We start from the raw sequence: 23644 nt of genomic DNA, 5'->3' as shown, positions 1-23644 counted from the left end.
GGGAAGAACCTGGAGAAAGGATCTTTTGAAAACAAAGCCATGATCAGGAATTGTCAGAGCTGAGGGTCTTAACTGGGCAGAGAGGCCAGGTGCACTTGTTTCAAATAAAAGATAAAGCAATCTGTTGGTTTACTGTTGTGATGTTGGAGTCTAAGAAAAGGGCAAGCCTAGACATTGTGCAGCTCTTGGGTTGCTGGAATCTATCCTCTGTTCTGCGCTTCTGCAGATTCACAGCTCCAGGCTTTGTAAATTCATAACTGAAGCGCTGAAGATGGAGCTACTGCAAGAGGGAAGGATTTCCAAACAAGAAGCTGGTGAGGAGGAAGCAGTCACTTTGTGCCTGGCACAATTTACCCTTAGAACAAGAACTGTGATGAGTGACCTCAGCATAGTGAATACTTTGCTACTTTTGTTCAAGTGCTTCATGCCATGGCTGGTCAACAAGACCCCGTTCCTTATCCTCTGTTTTACAGAATGTGGTGTATGTTACATTTTGAGTATGGTTTGCTATGTTTATGGCATGAGCCTAAACATGTTTGTGTGCATGCAGCTTCTATGGATTCCATTTGCATCCTGCCCCCCCCCCAATCACACACACTTAAAAATTTAGGAGTGTTACCTTAGCATGAGGACTTGGATATTTTGGCTCCCCAAGGAATTTTTCACCTGTGAGCACCAGGTGTAAGAATGTCCACAGTGAATGCGATTTCCATTTTGATTTGGGGCAATTTAAATTGTTCATCTTCAACAAGCATGATTGATCCAGAGTGACACTACCTTTCCCCCGTGATATCCTGGGTGTAAACTGCACGGAGCTTTTATTCCAATCCCAGGTCGATTCAGTCCCTTGCGTCTACACAGAATGCGATTTCCGTTTTGATTTTGGGCGATTTAAATTTTCCTTCCGCAACAAGCAGGATTGATCCGGAGTCACCCTACCTTTTTTGTGCGATATCAGAGTGCTTTTAAAACTCAATATTTTAAGATTCAGATTGAGAAAGCAGGCTGTTTTGAATTTGGCCAGTTCAAAGGCTTCCTGGTTTCCAGGTTGCAAGGCTTCCCTTAAAGGGGAAGCTCTAACTTCTCTCAGCAAATTTGCCTCTTGGATTAATTCCCCTTCTGCTGTTTCCAATCCCCTCTCCCCTTCAAGAAAAGAAAGAGCCCCCCCCCTCTTCTGAGCTTCCCTAATCATGTGCAGAACACTTAAGTTTCAAGGAAGGGGGGGTGAGATAGAGTTCAAATCGATCTGAATTCAGCAGGATCCACAACGGAATGAACAATATAAGTGCAGAATCAGCCCTAGAGTGGATCTTTCAGGTGTGAAATACTTAAATTTACCTGGACTTTCCTGGCACTTAGTTGTCCTTCGGGAGGGCCTGTGTTCCAGAAGGAAATCCACATTAGAGTGGGTCGGATCTTATAAACATTTGACTTAATTGGTGTCCATGATCCCAGTCCTTACTGAGCCAGGGTGGTTAAGAGTAGCTTCACAGGCTGCGTTTCATGGCGAGACGAAGGGGAAGGGGTTTGTAAGCAGCCCCGGGACCCCTTCTGGTAATGATAAGCGGGGTATAAGAAACCGCTTTCCTTTCTTTGCGGTGCCCAGCACCCTAAAACGAAGGGTGGAGCGCGGGGGGGGTCCCTTTTATTGGGATGCCTCCGGGTTGCCCCGCCCCAGCCGCGTGCTGGCCCGGACGCCTGTCCCGCTTTGGACCCCGATTGGGCGCGGGAGGCAGGGCGACGAGCGCACGTGCGCAGCCCAGCACGCGCAGCAGCAGCGGCGGCCCCGGGGGCAGGGCTGCGTGCCAGGCTGCAAATGCAGCTCCGATCGCGTCCCTCCGCCCTCCCTGGCACGCTTTGACGCGAGAGACGGGGCTGGAGAGGGAAGATGGCAGCGCTGGCGGAGCCTCTGGGGCTCGAGAGGGGTAAGGAGCGCGGGCGGCGGGCGGCGGGCGGGCGGGCGAGCCCCGTCTGCGCCGGAGGTGGCGAGCGGTCAGCCGCACAGCGAGGCGGGAGGGGAGAGCGTGGGGCCGGCCCTGATCAGGCAGGTGTGGGCAGACCCGCTCGCCCCCTCCCCCCCCCGGGTGCCTCCGGACTAGCGAAGGGCAGGCATGGGCTGGGCAGGCGGAGAGGGGACCGTGCAGCGGCCGGTGGCTCCGGGGGGAAGGATTGGGGCGCCGCTCCCCGCCGGAAAATGGAGCCTGCGCCCTTCCTGGGCATGGCCGCTCCGAGGAGGTCTCTGACGGGCGTCTCAGGCCAGCCCCGCCGCCCGCAGTGAGCCCGAGGAGGGCCCGGCATTGTCGCCTCCTCCTGCCGCGCCTTGTCGTCTCACGGATGCCTCTGCTCTCCCCCCCCCGTCCAGATGTGGCCCGAGCGGTGGAGTTGCTGGAACGGCTGCAGCGCAGTGGGGAAGTGCCCCCCCAGAAGCTGCAGGCCCTCCAGAGGGTGTTGCAGAGTAAATTTTGCTCGGCCATCCGCGAGGTGAGCTCCTGTCTGACATCTTCACCCCCTCCCCCCCCTTTTTTTTGATAACTTTGTCAATCTCACTCAGAGGACAGCTCCTTGTCTCCTTTCCCAGTTCCTCCATTTCGCCCAGCAGCACTGATAACCCTGCCCCCCCTCCCCATATCTCATCCCTCCTGTCCCCACTTCTCACACACCCTCCTCCTGCTCACAGCCTCCTTTGCTGGTCCCCCAATTTCTCCTCAACCGCCTCCCCCTCCAGTTATCCCCCTGCCTTACTTTTGGGGTGGCCTTTTCTGTCCCCTGGATACACCCCCTGACGCCCTCACATCTCTTTTGGGCAGGTCTATGAGCAGTTATATGACACGCTGGATATTACTGGGAGTCCTGAAATCCGCGCTCACGCCACAGCTAAGGTATTTTAAAGAACCTGTCAACACACCTTTGTAGCCACCTTTTCTCCTTAGAGCTGACCACCACCCATTTTAGGCAACGTATAATACTTGAAAAGGGGAGTGCAATTATAGTCTGTATAAAAGACAAAGCTGGGTGTATGTAGCTCACTGATTCTGTGGATGCTTTCTCTTTCTCTAAGGCAAGTTTCTAGTCCTTATAGTTATGAAGGAATCATTGAAAGGAAGAAGAAGAGTCGGTTCTTATATGCCGCTTTTCCCTACCCGAAGGAGGCTCAAAGCGGCTTACAGTCGCCTTCCCATTCCTCTCCCCACAACAGGCACCCTGTGGGGTGGGTGAGGTTGAGAGAGCCCTGATATTACTGAAGAAGTAGAGTTGGTTCTTATATGCCGCTTTTCCCTACCTGAAGGAGTCTCAAAGCGGCTTACAGTGGGTGAGGCTGAGAGAGCCCTGATATTCCTGCTCGGTCAGAACAGCTTTATCAGTGCTGTGGCGAGCCCAAGGTCACCCAGCTGGTTGCATGTGGAGGAGTGAGGAATAAAACCAGGCATCTGTACTGAATTTATATTTTCTTTTATATAATAACTATTTGGAAACTTTTCCCCCAAATGCTTATGCTCCCCGCAGACCACTTCATTCTGTGGGTAGAAATTTACTGTCTGTCCCGGACCCCCAGAACACTCGCCTGGCTTCAACCAGGGCCAGGGCCTTCTCGGTCCTGGCCCCAACCTAGTGGAATGAGCTGCCGGAGGACCTGAGGGGCCTCCCGGAGTTCTTTCCGCAGGGCCTGCAAGACGGAGCTCTTCCGCCAGGCTTTTGGCTGAGGCCGGGGCAGAGTCCCAGGTTTCCAATTTGGATCCCAGGGTCCATCGGACCAGCTCCCCCTCTCACTGGAGGGATGGCAGGGCCTCAGGCTGAACAAGATGGGATTAGAATAGATTATAGAGGATGCCCACTGCTGCCTCTTATATTGTTTTTTACTGTTAATTGGGTAAATTATGGGGGTTTTATTGTATTTTTAATATTTTATTACATAATCCACCACGAGATCTGCTGGGGAGTGGTGGTATATAAATCTAAACATAAATGAATGAATAAATAAATAAATAAAATTGCCAGTCTTCAAGTTGAATTTCATATCCCACACGTTTAGCCCTAGTTAGCATAAGGTCATTAATCATAGAAACATAGAGTTGGAAGGGACCTCCTGGGTCATCGAGTCCAACCCCCTGCCCTGTGCAGGACACTCACAATCCTATCACTCATCCGCCGTAATGTGCCACCCCCTTGAACCTTCACAGAATCAGCCTGTGCTGCCCTAGCCAGGCACATGCTGGGTTAGTGCAAGGGCAAGCACGGTTACAGAGTCAAGCAAGTTCAAAGCGTGTACAAGAGAGTAGTCAAAAGTCCAGTCCGGGTCTTATCAGGAATTGCTAGTGGATGAAGTCCAAAGGAGAACCGAAAGAGTTGTCTTTACCAAGGTCAAGCCAGGAATCTGTGGGGCATTCAATCAAAGCGTAGTCTAGTCGGGTGAAGCAAGGGTCAAGCCGGGAGTCAGTCAAACAGAGCTTCGCTGAAGCGTCAGTGAGCAGGAAACCAGTCAAGGCACCGGGTGAACATATGCACGGGTTGCAGCCACACTGAGAAGCACTTCGGCTGTGCTTAAGAACAAGCTGAGCTGTCACACCAAGTGGCTGCACCTGGCACTCAGCCTTCCTCCGATGAATGAGCCCAACCTGAGCCCAACTTAGCCTGTTGCTGTAGTCTAAGCGAGCACTTTGCCTGCGTGTTGCCAACGTTGTCCTCCTGCATTCCTTCCTGCGCTCTGGAGATGAGTCTGGGCTGTTCAGGGGTGTTGCTGCAGGCTGAGGTAATGCTGGTGCAGAGGGCATGGTGCTTGCCTGGCTGGGACCTGGTTGTGGCTCCCTATCGGGACTTGCTGCTTTGCTCCAGCTCCTCCACTTCTTCCTCCGAGGGAGCTGGCAGAATGAGCTCAGGCAGTGGTGCAGAGGCACCCTCTGGAGACGTGGCCATGACACAGCCTCTCCATCAGATGGCTATCCAGCCTCTGCTTAAAGATTTCCAAAGATGGACCCACCACCTCCTGAGGAAGTCCGTTCCACTGAGAAACCGCTCTAACTATCAGGAACTTCTTCCGGATATTTAGATGGAATTTCTACAGCTGGCAAAACTTTAGAAATTTCATCCCGTTGGTTCTGGTCCATCCCTCTGGGCTGGGGACCGCTAGCAGGGGCGGAAGGGAGAGGGCAGCCTGGCAACGCGCATGCGCGTTTGCGCCTGACGGGGGCACAAACGCTCATGCACAACAGTTCTGCGCAAACGGTCGCATATGCACATTTGTGCCCGCCAGCGGATGCAAAAGCACCTGTGTGGAGCTCCGCGCAAGCGCATTTGCACCCACCAGCATGGCGGCAGCCGCGCCTCCCTCCACACAGTGCGGCACTCATCAGGCTTTGAGCAAAGGCTCCTCCCTCTCTCCCCGCCACGGCCCGGTGGTGAGGTTTTCGTGGCCCACCACTGGGCCAAGGACCGGGGGTTGATGACCACTGCTCTATATGGCGCCCTTTTAAATACTTGAAGATGATTATCAGATCCCCTCTCAGTTGTCTCCTCTCCAGGCTAAACAGACCAAGCTCCCCCAACCTTTCCTCATAAGTCTTGGTCTCTAAACCCCTCACCATCTTTGTTGCCCTCCTCTGGACACGCTCCAGTTTGTCTACATCCTTCTTCAACTGGGGCAGGGGCTCATGGAAATTGTAGTCCATGGACATCTGGTGGGCCACAGTTTGCCTATCCCTGGACTAGCACATTGTATAATTCCCTTATCCATCCAATAAAAGTCTTCCTAATACTTCAAACATCAGGTGCTGTGAGGAAAGGCTGAGGGACTTGGGAATATTCTGCTTGAAGAAGAGGAGATTGAGACGGGGCTAGGTTCCTATTGGTAACAGAAGATGGGACCCGCAGACATGGGTTCAAACTACATGTAGAACGGTACTGGCTAGATATGAGGAAAAGAAATTTTCATAGAGTCATTTAGCAGTAGAATCGGCTGCCTAAGGAAGTGGTGAGCTCCCCCTCACTGGCAGTCTTCAAGCAGCAGCTGGACAGATACTTACCCTGGGTGCTTACGGGTGATCCTACGTTGAGCAGGTGGTTGGACGAGATGGCCTGTATGGCCCTTCCAGCTCTCTGATTCTATCTGATGAAGCTAAGCCCAATCTCTCAAAATCTCTATGAGAGGATGAACATTGTTGGTCTTCAAGGTGCCACTAGGCTCCTGTTTAATGCCATTAATTACATGTGTGAGATACATCGCAGAATTGAGAAGAAGGTGGGTCCACTCAATGATAGAAATAAATCTTGGAAATTATTTTCTGTTACTTTTTTTTAAATGTGTACCTTAAAGTGCATTTGTGGATCGGAATTAATGCCTGCAATGATTCCCCCCCCCCCCCGCTACCACTCCAAGGGCTATTTCCATGTCACCCGATTATGTTGGGATGACTTTGAGGATTGGGTGCCCTCTGCACTCGTTCTGCAAAGCCCAGACCCCGGTTATCCTGCAAGCTGTCAGGTGGAGCGGGCAGGGGTTCTTGCTTGTGAGTAGAACTAGGCACCAGTTACTCATAAGCAAGTGGTTTGCCCAGGTGTGTGATATTTCTCCCCAAGGAAATCTTGTCTAGATGTGATCCGAGTTCCTTGCAGCTGATCTTAGTCTTCTGAATCCCTGCACACACGTGCGTGCACACACACACACACACACACACACACACACACACACACACGATGCAAGACAAGATAGTTTGATGGATGATGATGGGGGGGAATGAGTCAAATGATAATCAATGCAACAGGCCACGGATGTGAGCAAGCCTCTCAGAGAAAAAGGGGGGCCATGTAGGAGTTTAAAACCTTGTTGTGTGTCAGAATCAATGTACCGCTTGTTGGTTGAAAATCTGTTCCTCTTCCACTTCCAGGCGACAGTGGCTGCCTTTGCTGCAAGCGAGGGCCATGCGCACCCACGGGTGGTGGAGCTCCCCAAGACGGACGAAGGCCTGGGCTTCAACATCATGGGGGGCAAGGAGCAGAACTCCCCCATCTACATTTCCCGCATCATCCCAGGGGGTGTGGCTGACCGCCATGGCGGTCTCAAGCGTGGAGATCAATTACTGTCGGTCAATGGTGTGGTGCGTATTGAGGGTTGGGGAATCTGTTAAGCTCTGTGGGGAGTGGACCTCAACGAAGGAATGAGGGGTGGCTTTTACTTGCCCTCCACTCTTATATTTACATGGAGGATCCACTCTTGTATTCATAGGGAGAACTGAGAGCCATTGTTGGCACACCTTCCCTGTGAAGATGTCGTGGTTCGGTCCTTGGTGGCTTGGGAACCGGACCGAACCCCGCCATCAGAGGCGCCCGCGATCACGGAGGTAGGGCATGGTGATCATAGGCAAGCCGGCAGCTGGGCGCCCCACCCGATCGTTGAGGTGGCAATGGCCGCTAAAGAACCTCAATGTCCCCCCAACCACCTTTTGACAAGGGCCCGGAGATGGCCCTTTGTTCCAGGAAAATGGGCCATCAGGAACCCCGGAAAACCTCGCATATGTGCATGAGTCATGATTGTATCAGCATGTTCCCTCCGCAAGTACTGGGTGGGGCAATACAGCCTAAGGAGGTGGGTTTTGTATAAAAGGGAGCTTCCACCTGGAGTTCGGTGGAAGCTCTTACTCCATACCAGCGGACTCCACGTTACTGAAATAAAGCTTGTTCCTGTTGTATCGTTCACCAGGCCTGGCGTGACGTTTTCTTCAAAGGGGCACCCTGTTTTTTCAGTTAGCAAGCGGGTTCCCGACATCGTAAGAGCTTCCCACCGAACTCCAGGGTCGGCATCGCATCCGAGCGCTTATCGGGACGGATCCAGAGATGGCGTTTTCAAGCAACGGGGCGGTCTCGACCCCCACGAACCCCGGGAACATGAGTTTAATGTCCCCGGGAGATTTCCTCCGAAAATCGGGGGGCCAGGAGCAGCTGTCCGGGACCCCGAGACCCTCGGCAGCGGCGGCCAAGGGAAGGCGCCGGGCCATGGGGTTCCCAAGCACGGCGGGGAGCGCGCCGAGGTCTGGGGGGTTGGCCCCAACCTGGGACACCCAGCTGAGGCAGGCGCTTCGCCCGGTAGGACCTGAGGAATCCCTAGAGGACCTGCGGCGGGCCATGGCGGACTTGGCCAGGCGCTTGCAGGCAGCTGAAGCCCGTGAGCAAGCTCGGGCCGGGCCCGGAGGGACTGGTAATACAACGGCGGAGGGGATCGCGTCGAGTGAGGACGTCTCCAGCGACGAGGACGAGCCCGGCACTGGTGAGCGGGCCCCGGACCCCGACCCGGAGCAGTTTTCAGTCCCGAGTAGGCGAGACGGCCAGCGGAGAGGCGAGACAGCAGAGGATCTCGGGGGAGCGGGTGAGCCGACGGGGCGGCGAGAGCCGGACCAACGCAGGAGCGACGTGCAAGGCAGGGAGCGGCACGGCGTCGTTGGGCAAGTTGGTAGCCGGTGGAGCGGAGCAGGACGAGACGGCGGACGCCGAGAATCCCGGATCCGGAGGGGGTCGGACTACTCTCCAAAACGTTCCCCCCCAGAGCTTAAGGCGCGTTTCGACGGGACGCCGGACGACCTCCCGCAGTTCCTCCTCCACGCGCTGACGCATGCCCGGAGGTATGGAGACCGGTATGAGGACTCCGAGGACTTGGTCTGGGGGGTGGCCTCGTGTCTCCAGGGCAAGGCGGGTCAGTGGTACCTAGGGATGGCCGAGCGCGGCGACCCGGCAACGCGGGACCTGCAGGACTTCGTGGTCGCGCTCCGCCGACGATTCCAGGACCCCCAGGCTGAGGACAAGGCAAAGAGTCGGATCAAGGGACTTCGACAGGGTACTAGGGGGGTTATGGACTATATAGACATTTTCCGGAGGGAAGCAGGCAAGGTGTTCTCCTGGAACGAGGAGACCCAAATCGAGTACTTCCGGGAGGGCCTTAACCCGAAGCTCAGGGAATGGGCCGTGATCAAGGGGACGGAAGAAGATCTGTCTACACTGGAGGGGTGGTGTTTTGTGGTCGCCAAGCTGGAAGCCAGCCTGGGTTGGGCCGCCGCACCCCCCCGGGAGGCCAAAGGCGGGTCAGCCGAGGCGCCGAGACCGGGTCCCGACAACTCTCGCCCCAAACGACCCCCGAACCCCGAGCGGGAAAGGAGACGCCGGGAAGGTCTGTGCCTGAAATGCGGGGGGTCAGGACATTTCGCAGCAGCGTGCCAACGGCAAGGGGGGGAGGACCGCGGGCTCTCCCAGGGGGGAGGTGCGACACGCCCCCAGCAGGCACGCCGGGCGGAGGACCTCCGCAACGAACCGGGAAGCGCCCAGGCGACGGGAAACGGCCAGGACCTGCTGTAGACGGCGCCGGGCAGCAGGTCCCGCGGTGCGAGGGAAAACCCCTACAGCATGAGGCGCGACCTCCGAACGTGGTAATTTTAGAGCTCCGGAACCCGGAGAACGGACTAAGTTGGGTGGGGGAGGCTCTTTTGGACTCTGGATGCGACCACAGCATGGTCCACCCCCAGATAGCCCGGGCTTTGGGGCTACCGAAGCGCATTCGGAAGGTTCCCCTGGTTTTCGTCCAGATGGACGGCAGCCCGATTCAGGGGGGACCTTTCGGGGAGGAGGTGGGTCCTATCGCCATCCACATAGGGGACCACCAAGAGCTGCGGTGGCTGATCCAGGTCCCCGTAGCGGGATATCGGGCGGTGTTGGGCCTGGATTGGCTGAAGGAACACAACCCCGTGGTGGACTGGCGGGCGGGGACCCTGAAGTTCGACTTGACGGTGGGTGCACGGCATCGGGTCCCCCACGAGAATTCCAGCCACAAGAGGACGGCGGCGCGTCCCAGGGGAGCGGCGGCGGCGCAGCAGGAGATACCAGAGCCCGAGGTCCCGCCAGAGTACCGAGACCTCGCAGCCGTTTTCAGCGAGCGGGAAGCGGACGAGCTACCCCCACACCGCCGCACGGACTGCGCTATCAACATCCCAGAGGGGGCGGTACTACCCAAAGGGCGCATCTACAAGATGAGTGAGGGTGAGCTCAAGGACCTCCGGGAGTTTTTGGGTAAAAATCTGGCCCGAGGTTTCATCCGGCCCGCTTCCAGTCCCATGGGAGCTCCAGTCTTGTTCGTCCGGAAAAAGGATGGGTCCCGACGGCTGTGCCAGGACTACCGGGGCCTCAACGCCATCGCAGCGGGGAACGCTTACCCCCTCCCGCTGATCCCGGATTTGCTGGCCCGGCTGGGCAAAGGGACTCTGTTCACTAAGCTGGACCTAAGGGAGGCGTACTACCGGGTACGCATCCGGGAGGGGGATGAGTGGAAAACAGCGTTTAACTGTCAATTGGGACAATTCGAATTTAACGTGATGCCGTTCGGTTTAAGCGGGGCACCTGGGGTTTTCATGAGTCTAATTAATGAGGTGTTGCAGGACCTTCTGTTTCAGGGGGTGGTTGTTTATTTGGATGACGTCCTGATCTACAGCCAAGATCCCCAAGAGCACGTGACCCTGGTGAGGGAGGTGTTAAAGCGCCTGCTGGCAAACCACCTATACGTGAAGCTGGCTAAGTGCGAATTCCACCGTCCCTCCCTGGACTATTTGGGCTACCGCATCTCAGCCCAGGGCATAGCTATGGACCCCGAGAAGGTGCAGGCGGTGCTGGCCTGGGAAAGGCCCCGCACCCGGAAACAGCTACAAAGCTTCCTGGGGTTTGCTAACTTTTTTAGAGGCTTCATCCCCAGATACTCCTCCGTAGTGGCTCCCCTCACGGACTTGCTAGGTACCAAGGGGAGAGGTCCTCGCGCCACGCGGCCCAGCGCAGCGCTCGGCTGGAATGAGAAATCGGAGGCAGCGTTCCTGGCCCTCAAGCAAGCTTTCGCGTCTGAGCCCACGCTACTGCACGTCGACCCAACCCAGCCGATGGTGGTACAAGTCGACGCCAGCGACGCAGCAGCCGGGGCGGTTCTCCTGCAGCGAGACAAGGCGGGACAGCTGAGGCCGGCGGCCTACCTCTCACGAAAATTCGCCGAAACGGAGCGGAACTGGTCTACCTGGGAGAAGGAGGCGTTTGCGATTAAGTTCGCCCTCACCGAATGGCGGCATTGGCTGGAGGAAACAGAGGAGCCGTTCGAGGTCTGGACAGATCACAAGAATCTGGAGGCGCTCCGGCAACCGCGATCCCTGAACGCCAAGCAGATGAGGTGGGCGGAGTTCTTTTCGCGGTACAATTTCAAACTTGGTCACATCCCCGGCAAAGAGAATTTCCTCGCGGACGCCCTCTCCCGTCTGCCGCATTATGGGGAGGGGTACGCTCCCTGCACCAGGTCCGTGTTTGGTGAGGAGCAGCTGGGACGGGGGGTCGTCACTAGGCGTCGGGCCAGGGAGGAATGGGAGCCCGACCCGGCGACCGCCCCGCTCCGAGACCGCCTAGTGGCAGCCTACGGGACAGACGAGGAGCTGGCTGAGCTCCGGGACTCTTTGATTTTGGACTCCGGTCTCTGGCGGAGGGGGGAGGCTGTCTACGTCCCGGAAGGGCTACGACGGGAAGCCCTCAGCCTCTGCCACGATGCTAAGACCGCCGGGCACTTCGGTTTCGTAAAATCCTGGAAGTTGGCCCGGCGGCGGTTTTGGTGGCCCAGTCTGCGGCGGGACACAAAAGCTTACGTCAGTGGTTGTCCTGTCTGCCTGACCTGCAAGCCGGGGGTTGGCAAGCCGAAAGGTCTGCTGCACCCGCTCGAGGTCCCGACCCGGCCGTGGTCAGTGATCTCCATGGACTTTATAACAGACTTGCCTCCCAGCAAGGGGAAAACGGTGATCTGGGTGGTGGTAGATCTATTTTCCAAACAGGCCCATTTCATTCCTTGCGCCAGTGTCCCCAGTGCTTCACAGTTGGCTCGGATGTTCCTGGATCACGTGTTCCGACTGCACGGGCTGCCGGACAAGGTGATTTCCGATCGGGGCTCACAATTCGTGTCCCGGTTTTGGCAAGCTTTCCTGCGCCTGTTAGACATCGAGCAAGGGCTGAGCTCCGCTTACCACCCCCAGACGGACGGGCAGACCGAGCGGGTTAATCAAGTACTGGAGCAGTACTTGCGGTGTTTCGGTTCCTATCATCAAGACACCTGGGTGCCCCTGCTCCCCCTGGCCGAGTTCGCGTACAACAACGCAGACCACAGCAGCACGGAGATGTCGCCTTTTGCCGTCGTCTACGGGACAGACCTGAGACACTTCCCGGAGCTTGGAGAGGTCCCCGCCCGGGAATCGGCCGACCTTCGCGAGTGGGGGAAGCGTGCCGGGAGCTGCTGGAAGTCGCTGCAGGAGCAGCTCCACAAAGTCAAGGCAGCGCAGAAAGAGGACGCCGACCGGAAGAGACGACCAGCTGAGGAGATCCGACCGGGGGATCGAGTTTACCTTTCCACCCGGAACCTACGGTTGAATTTGCCCAGCAAGAAGCTAGGCCCTCGGTTTTTGGGGCCTTTCGAGGTCTTGGCCCCGATCAACGAAGTTTCGGTCAAGCTCAAGCTCCCCAAGAACCTCCGGCACATCCATCCCGTCTTTCACGTGAGCCTTCTAAAAAAAACTCCGGACGGTGACGTTTGGCACCCCGTGTTTTCCCCGCCAGCGCCCGAGGTCCTGCCGGGGGGGGAGCACCACGAGGTGGCGGATATCCTGGACTCTAGACTCCACAGGGGGAAGTTGCAGTACCTCGTGGAATGGAAGGACTTCGCTTTGGGGGACCGGGAATGGGTCTGGGCAGCGGACGTCCTTGCGCCCCGACTCACTGAACGTTTCCACAAGCGGTATCCTGGCCGTCCCGGGGGGTTGGAGAATGGACCTTTGGGGGGGCAGAATGTCGTGGTTCGGTCCTTGGTGGCTTGGGAACCGGACCGAACCCCGCCATCAGAGGCGCCCGCGATCACGGAGGTAGGGCATGGTGATCATAGGCAAGCCGGCAGCTGGGCGCCCCACCCGATCGTTGAGGTGGCAATGGCCGCTAAAGAACCTCAATGTCCCCCCAACCACCTTTTGACAAGGGCCCGGAGATGGCCCTTTGTTCCAGGAAAATGGGCCATCAGGAACCCCGGAAAACCTCGCATATGTGCATGAGTCATGATTGTATCAGCATGTTCCCTCCGCAAGTACTGGGTGGGGCAATACAGCCTAAGGAGGTGGGTTTTGTATAAAAGGGAGCTTCCACCTGGAGTTCGGTGGAAGCTCTTACTCCATACCAGCGGACTCCACGTTGCTGAAATAAAGCTTGTTCCTGTTGTATCGTTCACCAGGCCTGGCGTGACGTTTTCTTCAAAGGGGCACCCTGTTTTTTCAGTTAGCAAGCGGGTTCCCGACAGAAGAAAAACTGAATAGGCTGGTCCTTTTTAGTTAAGAAAAGAGACAACTCATGGGGGACATGTTAGAGGTTTATAAAATTATGCATGGGGAGGAGAAAGCTTAACAAACAGAGCTTTTCTCCCTCTTCCTCAATACTTGAACTCAGGATTCAGCTTGGACAAAAGGAAACATTTTTACACAACGAATGATTAAAATGTAGAACTTTCTGTAGAAAGATGTAGTGATGGCCACAGGCATAGAGAACTTGGAGGACTAGATAAATTCCAAGAAGGAGAAAAAGGAGATTTCGGGAAACCACCGACCCATCAGCTTGATGTCTACAGCTGGCAAAATTTTAGAACAAGACATCAGACAGTTGGTCCTTGAGCAGCTAGAGCAGATGGCTGTGATTAGTCAGCACGGATTTCTCAAGAACAAGTCCTGTTAGACTAACCTGATCTCTCTTTTTTTGAGAAAGTTACTGCCTTGCTGGATCAGGGGAATGAATGGATATAGTTTATCTGGATTTCAGTAACAATAACTGGTTGACAGATCGCAACCGAAGGGTGCTTGTTAATGGTTCATCATCTCTTGGAGAGGAGTGACTAGTGGAGTGCCTCAGGGATCTGAACTGGGCCCTGTGTTCTTTAGAATATTTGTAAATCTTGGAGGACCCACATCCATTCCGTGCTGTGGCAGCTGCATTGGTTGCCGGTTAGCTCCTGGATCAAGTTCAAGGTTCTGACCTTTAAGGCTATACGCAGCCTTGGTCCTACCTTATGAACTTGGCGGTTGTCCTGGGCTCCCAGGAAATTTGCCTGGGCTCAATCTGGGGGAATGAGCTCCCAGAAGAGCTAAGGGCCCTGACGGAACTCCCCGGGTTCTGCTGGGCCTGCAAGACGGAGGTCTTCCATCAGGCATTTGGTTGAGGCCAGGGTAGAGACTGGAGTTACCAGTCTGTGGATCCCTCCCTGCCTCCTTCGATCTGGGCCACCCCGGGCTAACACCGCCTAGGTAGTTGTGAGTTTCCTTCATTGTGCAGGGGATTGGAGTAGATGACCCTGGAGGTCCCTTCCAGTTCTATGATTCATGGAGGGTAGGTTTATCTGGCTACTAGACTAAAAGGAACTTCCACATTCAAGGCCTAGTGCCAGGAGCCACATGAGGGGAAGGCCTCAGCATCTCTGCCCTTTTGTTGGCCCTGGTTGGCCACTGTGTGAGATAGGATGATGGGCCAGATGCCTCAGTGACCTGATTCAGCAGAGCTCTTCTGTTCTTATATTTTGGCCTGTGCTTACCTGGCAGATCTTCATTGAGGTGTTTATTCGACTTCCATATCAGTAAGGTTTTCTAGACATGAATTGTCAAGGGGTTCTGTGGCATGGCTATCATCAATAAGACTGAGGAGTTTATTTATTCATTCGGTTTATATACCATCCCTTACTGCGACATCTTGGGGCAGGGGTGAGGGAGAGCTGTTATGATTATCATAATAATAGGCAGTCATGGGTCTGCATGAACCATGGTAAAGGCTGGTACAGATGTTACTTGGGAGGTAATGAGTGACCTCTTAGCAGGGGAACATAAAAGCATTATTCAAGGTAAAGGAATGGCCATGCATCACAGTCCTCTTTACCAGCGCGGTTATTAGCAGGTGCCTTCAGTGGCTCCATTCAGGAAAGCATGTAAGGGCCAGGTAAAGGTAATGGTAAAGGTATCCCCTGTGCAAGCACCGAGTCATGTCTGACCCTTGGGGTGACACCCTCTAGCGTTTTCATGGCAGACTCAATACGGGGTGGTTTGCCAGTGCCTTCCCCAGTCATTACCGTTTACCCCCCAGCAAGCTGGGTACTCATTTGACGGACCTAGGAAGGATGGAAGGCTGAGTCAACCTTGAGCCGGCTGCTGGGATCGAACTCCCAGCCTCATGGGCAGAGCTTCAGACTGCATATCTGCTGCCTTACCTTTTTGCGCCACAAGAGGCTCCTATATGTAAGGACCAACTGGAGGGTAAACTATTTTTCCTCCTCACCTGCATGGCTCAGGCTAGCCTGATCTCATCAGATCTCAGAAGTTGAGCAGAGTTTGCTCTGTTTGAATGGGAGACCATTAAGAAATCCAGAGGCAGACCCCGGCAAACCATCTCCCAACATCTCTTGCCTTGAAAACCCTCCGGGGTCAACTGTGACTGGATAGCACTTTCCACCGACAAACTGGTCTTTGGGCTGTGCTGTTAACTGTGAGTGCATTGGCTCTTCACTGTGCTTAATTGTGAATTTCCCTGGCGTGGGTTGCCCAGGCTAGTCCAATCTTGGCTGATTTCAGAAACTCAGGAGGGCCAGTCCTAGTGACCACTTGGATGAGGAACCACCGAAGAAGCCTAGAGTTGCTACACAGAGGCAGGCAATGGCAAAACACTTCTGTCTATCTCTTGCCTTGAAAACCTCAGCAGGGGCTGACAAACACTGGCTGCTTGAGGCACTTTGTACCACCAATTGCATATCGGCTTCAGATGCTGACAGTCATGTCCTTGCCAGTTGGAATTTGTGGAGATTATAGATTGACAGAGTTGGGAGGGACCTACAGGGTCCAACCCCCTGCACAATGCAGGAAACTCACAACTACCTGCCCACCCTTGGTGATCTCAGTTGGTTCTGGTCTGACCCTCTGGGGCAACAGAAAACAACTCTGCTACATCTTCTATATGGCAGCCCAAGTATTTGAAGATAGTTATCATGTCACTTCTTAGTCACCTCTCCAGGCTAAACAGACCAAGCTCCCTCAACCTTTCCTCATACGTCTTGGTCTCCAAACCCCTCAGCATCTTCGTCTGGACACTCTCCAGTTTCTCTACATCTTTCTTCTGTTGTGGTGCCCAAAACTGAACTCAGTACTCCAAGTGAAGTCTGATCAGAGCAGACTAAAAGGGTAACGTCACCTCGCGTGATCTGGACACGATACTTCTTTTAATACAGCTCAAAACCCCATTTGCCTTTTTAGCTACCAAGTCACACGGCTGACTCATGCTCAGTATATGGTCTACTAAGATCCCCAGATCCTTTACACTAGCGGTCCCCAACCTTTCTGAGGTCAGGTCACCGCCTCCGGGGGTGAGGGGAGAGCCGACAGCCCGGTGCCACGCACATGCGCGGCAGCTGTGCGCGCATGCGCAGTTGCCGCACATGCGCGTTTTCACCACCAGGGGGCGGAAACGCGCATGCACAGCAACTGTGTGCGTGCGTGTTTGCGTTGGCGGTGGCCGCGCCTGCCTCTTCCCTTCCTTCTCGCTGTGGGGGGGGGGGGAGGCAGGCGCGGCTGCCGCGGACTGGGGGTTGATGACCCCCGCTTTATATCAGTGGTTCTCAACCTTCCCAATGCCGCGACCCTTTAATACAGTTCCTCATGTTGTGGTGACCCCCAACCATAAAGTTATGCAAGTGTTCTTTCACAGAAATTAAACCAAAACTGACCAATGGCGTGCAGATCCATTGCTCATCATTGTATATAAATAAGTTTTTTTCTGGGGTTTCTCAGTTCAGTTCTGCCTCTTGTCCCAACATGCCGATCTCGCTCTTTTCTGCTGCTCCAGACAGATGAACGCTCTATCTCGATATACTCCGCAAGACTGTTGTGTGGATGGCGTCCCCCCCCAGCCAAACTGCTTGCCCTGCCACGACCCCTGTGAAAGGGTTGTTCGACCCCCCCAAAGGGGTCCCGACTCCCAGGTTGAGAACCACTGCTTTACACGCTTACTACTGCCAGGATAAGACTCCCCCATTCTATAGTGATGCCTTTGATTTTTCCTACCTAAGTGCAGAACTTCACATTTTTCACTATTGAAATTCATTTTAGCCCAAGATCATCCTGTATCCTGATTCTGTCTTCTGGTGTGTTTGCCACCCCTCCCAGTTTAGTATCATCTGCCAATTTAATAAGCTCCCCCCGCCCCCTCTATTCCTTCACCCAAATCATTCATGAATATGCTGCCTCTTTCTTCCGCAGAGCGTGGAAGGTGAGCAGCACGAACGGGCGGTGGAGCTCCTGAAAGCTGCGCAGGGCACTGTGAAACTGGTTGTGCGCTACACACCCAAAGTCCTGGAAGAGATGGAAGCGCGGTTCGAGAAGATGCGGACGGCCCGACGTCGGCAGCAACACAACAGCTACTCGTAAGAGTGGAGTGTGGATCGTGTGTTCCCCTGTTTCCCCTCCCCCCCTCCGACACCCCTGAAGGAACAGTTCCTAGTGGCTGTGATGACCCTTGGAAAAAGCAGTGGGGGATTAGCCATCGCTTTCAGCTTTCTTTCTGAGGTCCTGGATACTTGCTGGGAAATTCTCACAGGGAAGTTCTCAGAAATATCTTGGAAAAACCTTCTCCCTTTTCCAGAGGCTGCTTATTAAACCCTTTAGATCAGGGGTAGTCAACCTGTGGTCCTCCAGATGTCCATGGACTTCAATTCCCATGAGCCCCTGCCAGCGAACGCTGGCAGGGGCTCATGGGAATTGTAGTCCATGGACATCTGGAGGACCACAGGTTGACTACCCCTGCTTTAGATTACCTCAGACGCTAATGCTGACATTCCAAAATGGGGGTTTCCTAACGGTGACAATATAGCCTCCTCCCATTGCACAATGAGCTTAACTCAACACAGTTTGGACTCAGCTCAGAATCAGTTTGCTTCTGCTGTAACCAGGGGTTCTGCCACTAGAACCACCCCTTAACTACTTTTGGGGGTAGGAAGGGACCTGTTTATCCTTCCTCAACCTTTTCCACGATGCAGTGATGATAGGCCCAGGGAAATGTTGAGCTAGTGTCCTGGTCTCCTGGCACTTGGGGTATAGGGTCCCAGGACCAAGGAATTCCAGGATGCAGTTGCTGGCCTGCCTAACGTATATGCTAAGGCAGACTTTTTCAACCCTTTGACCATGGAACTGGGCCACAAGAGTGTCAGCTGGCCATGCCTCCCTGCCACGGCAAAGGAAGACTGAGGGGAGGGGGAGAAAGGAGGTGGTTTGGGGCAGGAGCAGGTGTCCCGGCTTTGCCCCCTTTCCCAAGCACAGTAACTATGCAGGAATGCCACCCCATGTCAATGGAAGCAGCGAGTCCCCTGCTTGTGGCTGAGTCCATTAAGGCAGGATATAGGGGGAAGGCTCAGGAGCCCCTAGTTGGGAATCCATGCGCTAAGAAGTTCGGTACCTTGAAGAACTACATTTCCCAGAGTCCTTATTAACTACTATGGGATAGAACAGTGTCACAATGCTTTCAGGTGTGGCCAGGAGGCTTTTTAGGACTGTATCACATTTCCAGTCAGGCAACAGGATTACAAACAAGGTTTGGAAGAATGAACTCCATCCCAGTTTTTTTGAAAACCTCCTGGTTAGCTGAGCCCAACTGCAAAGGGAGCTGACAAAATAGCCGGTGAATGTTTTGAAAGTCTCTTGAAACCTTGTTCCCTGCCCTGAGGGAGGAGCTGTGGCTCAGGCGAAGAGCCTCTGCTTCATATACAGAATGCCCCAGGTTCAATCCCCGGCAATTCCAGTTGAAAGGACCAGGTAGGAGGAGGGGATGTGAAGGAGCTCAGCCTGAGACCCTGGAGAGCTGCTGCCAGTCTGAGCAGGCAAGACTGACCTTCATTGACTGATGGGCAGCTTCATAGATAAGGAACCCTGGGCAGAGGCTCCACAGGTCACCCCTGATGTTTCTTGTGTCCTCTTTTGGGAGCCTTTGAGGCTGATGAGTCAAAGAGAGCCCTTTGGCATGTTCAGATGTCAGTGATGTCAGCCCAGAAATGGTGTGCTCCTTGCCCAGGAGTGCAGGCTTGCCAATCTCTTTAAAAACTGGAGCCGTTTCTACTCCTCATGATGAAAGAAGCAAAGCTGGGAGAGCGCTCCATGCCCTTTCCGCTTGCTGCCTCCTTTCTGGACAACATTATAATAATTGTGGATTCCCTCGAAATGTTTCTCATGGAAGAAATAAGCAAAACAATGGCAGCAGATGCTGCATACTTCCATTTCCAGAAAGGTGGGGCTGGGTTTCAGGATACCTGGAGGCCAAACTCAATAGCATGAGTCTGACCTAAAATCAGTAACGTGAATATGGATGGCTGCATATAGGATGGAGTTGCCAGGCAGCAATCGGGTTTGGGAAGAAGTTCCTTTCAGAACCCAAAGCTGGCGGTCGTGGGCAGTCAGGCCTGTCTTGGCTCTTCCTTGCCCCAAACATCCAAAGTGCAATTCAGGTGCAGAAATCTTCCCGCTGATAGATAACAGGGGGCGGGGTGTTCATATCCAGAATCAGTAAGCCTCTAAGACCCCGGGTAGGAGGCAAGACAGGGGGAGGCCTTGGTCTCTGTGCCCAGTCGTGGGCTGAAGCAGGGGGCCCACTGGGCTGGTCCAGCAGGGCTCTTCTCAGGCCCCCTCCAGACTCCCTCCCATTCAAATACTGGGCTGGGCCCAACTTTTTAAAAATGTTTGTTTATTTATTATTTAGCCTTTAGTATTCCACCCTATCTCAGCAGACACTCGGTGAATCACAGTATATTTAAAATCAATATATTTATAATACAAAAATAAAATCTAATTCAGATTAAAATTTCCAACAGAAAAGCTTAAATATTGCCCATCTAAAAATATTTGTTTGTTTGTTTGTTTGTTTAAGATTTTTATACCGCCATAAGGCTCTGGGTGGTTTACATATAACATCATGGGGTAATTACATAGAACATTGCTACAGATGTAACAAGTATAACAATCATAACATAAGATGTCAATCAGAACAATGTTTTAACAGAAACGTTGGGTAGGTCAGATTCTTTGGTCATGGGAGGGGGTGTCTTGGGGGGGCAGAGGGTGTTTTTGGGCTGGTCAGCCTCAAGCAAATGCCTGGTGGAGGAGCTCCTTTTTGCAGGCCTTGCGAAATTGTGAGAGTTCCAACAGGGCCCTGATATTTTCAGGGAGCTCGTTCCACCAGGTGGGGGCCAGGACTGAGAAGGCTCTGGCCCTTGTTGAGGTATAGGCAGGGAGGTGGTCTCTCAGGTACACTGGGCCCAGACCACGTATGGTCTTGAACCAGGAGTTGTTGGAGTATAGGCCGGACGTGGGATCTCCATGATGTCTGAGTGAGAATCCTGGCCACAGAGTTCTGACCAGTTGTAGTTTCCATATCAAGGATAAGGGTAGGCCAGTGTAGAGCGAGTTGCAGAAGTCCAGCCTAGAGGTGACCGTTGCATGGATCAGTGTGGCTAGGTGCTCTGGGTCCAGGTAGGGAGCTAGTAGTTTGGCTTGGCAGAGGTGATGAAATGCCAGCCGCGCTACCTTTGAGACCTGGGGGAAGCATCCAGGATCACGCCCAGGTTCCTGGCGGAGTGAGCCATTACAAGCTGTTAGGGTAGGCAGACACACTTCCTCCCGTGGTCCCTTCCTTCCCAGCCACAGTCTTTGCAGGGTTGAGCTTCAGACAACTCTGCTTGAGCCATTTTGTCACTGCTTCCAGGCAGCTGGCTAAGGCTTCTCGGGGAGAGCTAGGGCAGTCATCCATCAGGAGGAGGAGCTGGGTGTCATCTGTGTAATGGTGGCAACTCATTTCCACTCATTCTTGCCAAATTTCCACAAGAGTTTTGTCCATGCTGGTCCCAGAATCTCCTAACATAGCCTTTTGGGTGGTTGGAGAGAAACCCCTCTTTTCCACTGGCATCAGTTGGCTGGATCTTACCCATTGTGTTTTCCTGAAGGGGCTCCTGAAAGCCAAAAACTGAACTCTGAGAAACTGACAAGTGAAGCAGCCAGATGCACAAATGACTCCTCAGTATCATAAGGGTGGCCTCTGTGGGAATAAAATCCACATGATGCTGCCAGATGGAATTTAGGTTTGTGCACACCTGGGGGAACCCATAGACTGTCAGAAAAATCTCATTTAAGAGTAACCCCCAGTGCATAAAGGAAAATGTTAGGCATATATCTGCATGGTTAAAATTAAGAAAAAAAAATACTCCAGTTGTTTTGGTGACATTGTTAATTGCTTTTGCAACTCCAGTGGCCTCCCAACTGGAGGCAGCAGAGGAAAACAGCTGGGTTCAGTGCTGATACAGGGGAACAGTGGAGCCCGTGTGTGTGTGTGTGTGTGGGGGGGGGGGGGGTTCTTTTCTGTGCAAGTTGTTCCTACTTGGAACTGAGGGGGAAATGCTGGGTGCTCTCATAATTCATATTTCCTCTTTCTGTCTTTCTCCCCCCCCCCCCTTTTCCTACAGATCCTTGGAATCGCGAGGATAATTTGCATCATCATCACCTTGTTGTTGGGGGGGCCTGCCTGTGTCTCTTCCAGCCTTCCCCCTCCCCTTCCCCCCATGATGGTTTTATCTGTATAGAAGGAGACATATATTTATCAGCCTTCCTCCCCTTTGGTGGGAGGTGGGCCTCTATGTACAGTATCTATTCTCCACGACCCTCTTATTTAAAGATGTCCTGTGTGAGTGACTGTGTTTGTGCAAACCCATATTACATGCTCTTTGTGAACTGTGGGAGATACCTGCCCCCCCCAACTCCCCCAGTATCTCAAGATCATTCTTCCCCATGGCACAGGGATGTCGAAAGAGGAGAATGGAAACTTCCTGCATGATTTGCTGCCTCTACCTCAGAGGGAGTTTCATCTCTGCTCTGAGTGAGAGGCCCTTGTAACGCCAGCCTCCTTCCCCATCCAAATGGACTTTGCACTTCCACTCCTTGTTATAAACAGGTTCTCATGTAGTGTGGTGCAATGGGTAAAACAATGGACATAAGCCCTAAGTTCCAATCCCTCATGAAACTTCCTTGGATGACTTGAGATAATTCACTTTCTCTTGCCTACCTCACAGGGTTGTTGTGAGGATAAAAAATGGAGAAAACTGGTGTATGTAGCCTTGAGCACCTTGGACAAAGAGTGGGTTAGACTGTGATGAGTAATAAAAAGAGAAGGGGATTGTCTTGGGACTCACACCTCTTCCCATCTGGATCCATTGTTGTTTCTTTGATTTATGCAAGGAATGAAAATGTTGCATTTGAAAACTGTAAGGCTCCCTGGAGGTCTTAAGCTGAGTGGCCCACAGTCTTAGTTGCAATTCCCCAGCCATGAAATAGGAACTATAATGTTAGAATTGTGAAGATAAGAATTGCAGAAAACACTTCCTGGCTACAGAAACCGTTCATAAGTGTGCTATAAATTAGATTAGGCTGGATGGGGAATATGTCCCTTCCCTTATTCCTGATGGTTGGCATGATGCCCTTCTACAACAAATACATGCTGTGATGACAAGGGGTCTGCCATCCACCCATAACTCAGAAGATGTGGTTTCTGCACCCCCTACCACCCATTTGGTTGTCCCACCTACTTTTCTCCATTACCAGCTGCATCATGGGAATGACTAATGGGCTCCGTGGGAAGAGGCCTTGGCCCCTTCTCTTGTGCTCTCCTTTTCCTGTGCTTCATACGTGAAGGATTCCCACCCCAGCTGACTTGGGCCAGAGTGGGGCCATCCAAAAGTTTTATACCGTGCTTTTCACTGCCCAAAGGAGTTGCAAAGTTGCAAAAAAACATTTGCCTTCCTTTCCATCCCCCACAACAGACACCCTGTGTGTTATTGGTAGAGCTAAGAGAGCTCTGACAGAACTGCTCTGCAAGAACAGCACTAACAGAAATGTGACTAGACCAAAGTCAGTCAGCTGGCTGCAAGTGGAGGAGTGGGGAATCGGACCCGGCTCCCCAAATCGGAGGCCCCAAACCTCTACATCAAGCTGGCTTCAGTGGGCTCCTATGTGAAATGGAGCTTAATCCAGTGGTGTGTGAATGGATGGGGAAATGCACTTAGAGCGGGTTCCGCTTGTCCAAGCAATCCTGCAACGGCTGCAGCAACAGAGACCGCCTCAGTGCCATTTTTAACAAAATAACCACGTGCCTGTGGGAAAATGGAACGTACAACAGATGGTTCACATGGCTTTGTCTAATTTGCAGTAGAAATTGCATCAGTAGGAATGCCCTGTGCTATTTCTTATGCAGATAGAGGAAAGCAGTGGAGAGCATTATCACTTTCAGTTGGTGCAAACAGGAGGGTCATTTGAGCACTTCTACTGGGGCAAAGACTGTTTTGCATGCTGCAGTTTCTTTGCAGGATCCAGCCCCAAAGCACTCTGGGCTTATGATACCCATGGTGTAAGTCTGTGCTGCTGCTCTTATGATCAGGACGGAAATAAGCAGGAGGAGAACTGCTGATGAGCAGATGGCGTGCTCAGCTACCTCGTACAGGGTAAAGATTCATGAAAGTGACTTACAGGCATTTAGGGGCTGTTGAGAATTTGAATGAGAGTACCATTGT

General features: G+C 53.3%; 1 protein-coding gene across 1 annotated transcript; it reads left to right on the top strand.

The window, feature by feature from the left end:
- Positions 1-1751: 1751 nt before the first annotated feature.
- Positions 1752-22289, top strand: LIN7B (lin-7 cell polarity scaffold B). Its single transcript, XM_077314156.1, has 6 exons — positions 1752-1925; positions 2363-2481; positions 2808-2879; positions 6879-7088; positions 17307-17470; positions 21548-22289. The coding sequence occupies exons 1-6, from the start codon at positions 1889-1891 to the stop codon at positions 21567-21569; spliced, it is 624 nt and encodes a 207-aa protein (XP_077170271.1). The 5' UTR covers positions 1752-1888; the 3' UTR covers positions 21570-22289.
- Positions 22290-23644: the final 1355 nt, after the last annotated feature.

Source organism: Paroedura picta, chromosome 16 (assembly GCF_049243985.1).
Source record: "Paroedura picta isolate Pp20150507F chromosome 16, Ppicta_v3.0, whole genome shotgun sequence".
Taxonomy (NCBI): Eukaryota; Metazoa; Chordata; class Lepidosauria; order Squamata; family Gekkonidae; genus Paroedura; species Paroedura picta.
This window is presented reverse-complemented; position numbering and strand designations above follow the sequence as displayed.

What these genes read in the sequence shown, in the direction of transcription:
- LIN7B (XM_077314156.1), top strand. Translation starts at nt 1,889, where the DNA reads ATGGCAGCGCTGGCGGAGCCTCTGGGGCTCGAGAGGG. An exon ending in GCCTCTGGGGCTCGAGAGGG is followed by an intron (nt 1,926 to 2,362) that starts GTAAGGAGCGCG and finishes CCCCCCGTCCAG; the next exon opens with ATGTGGCCCGAGCGGTGGAG. An exon ending in GCGCTCACGCCACAGCTAAG is followed by an intron (nt 2,880 to 6,878) that starts GTATTTTAAAGA and finishes TTCCACTTCCAG; the next exon opens with GCGACAGTGGCTGCCTTTGC.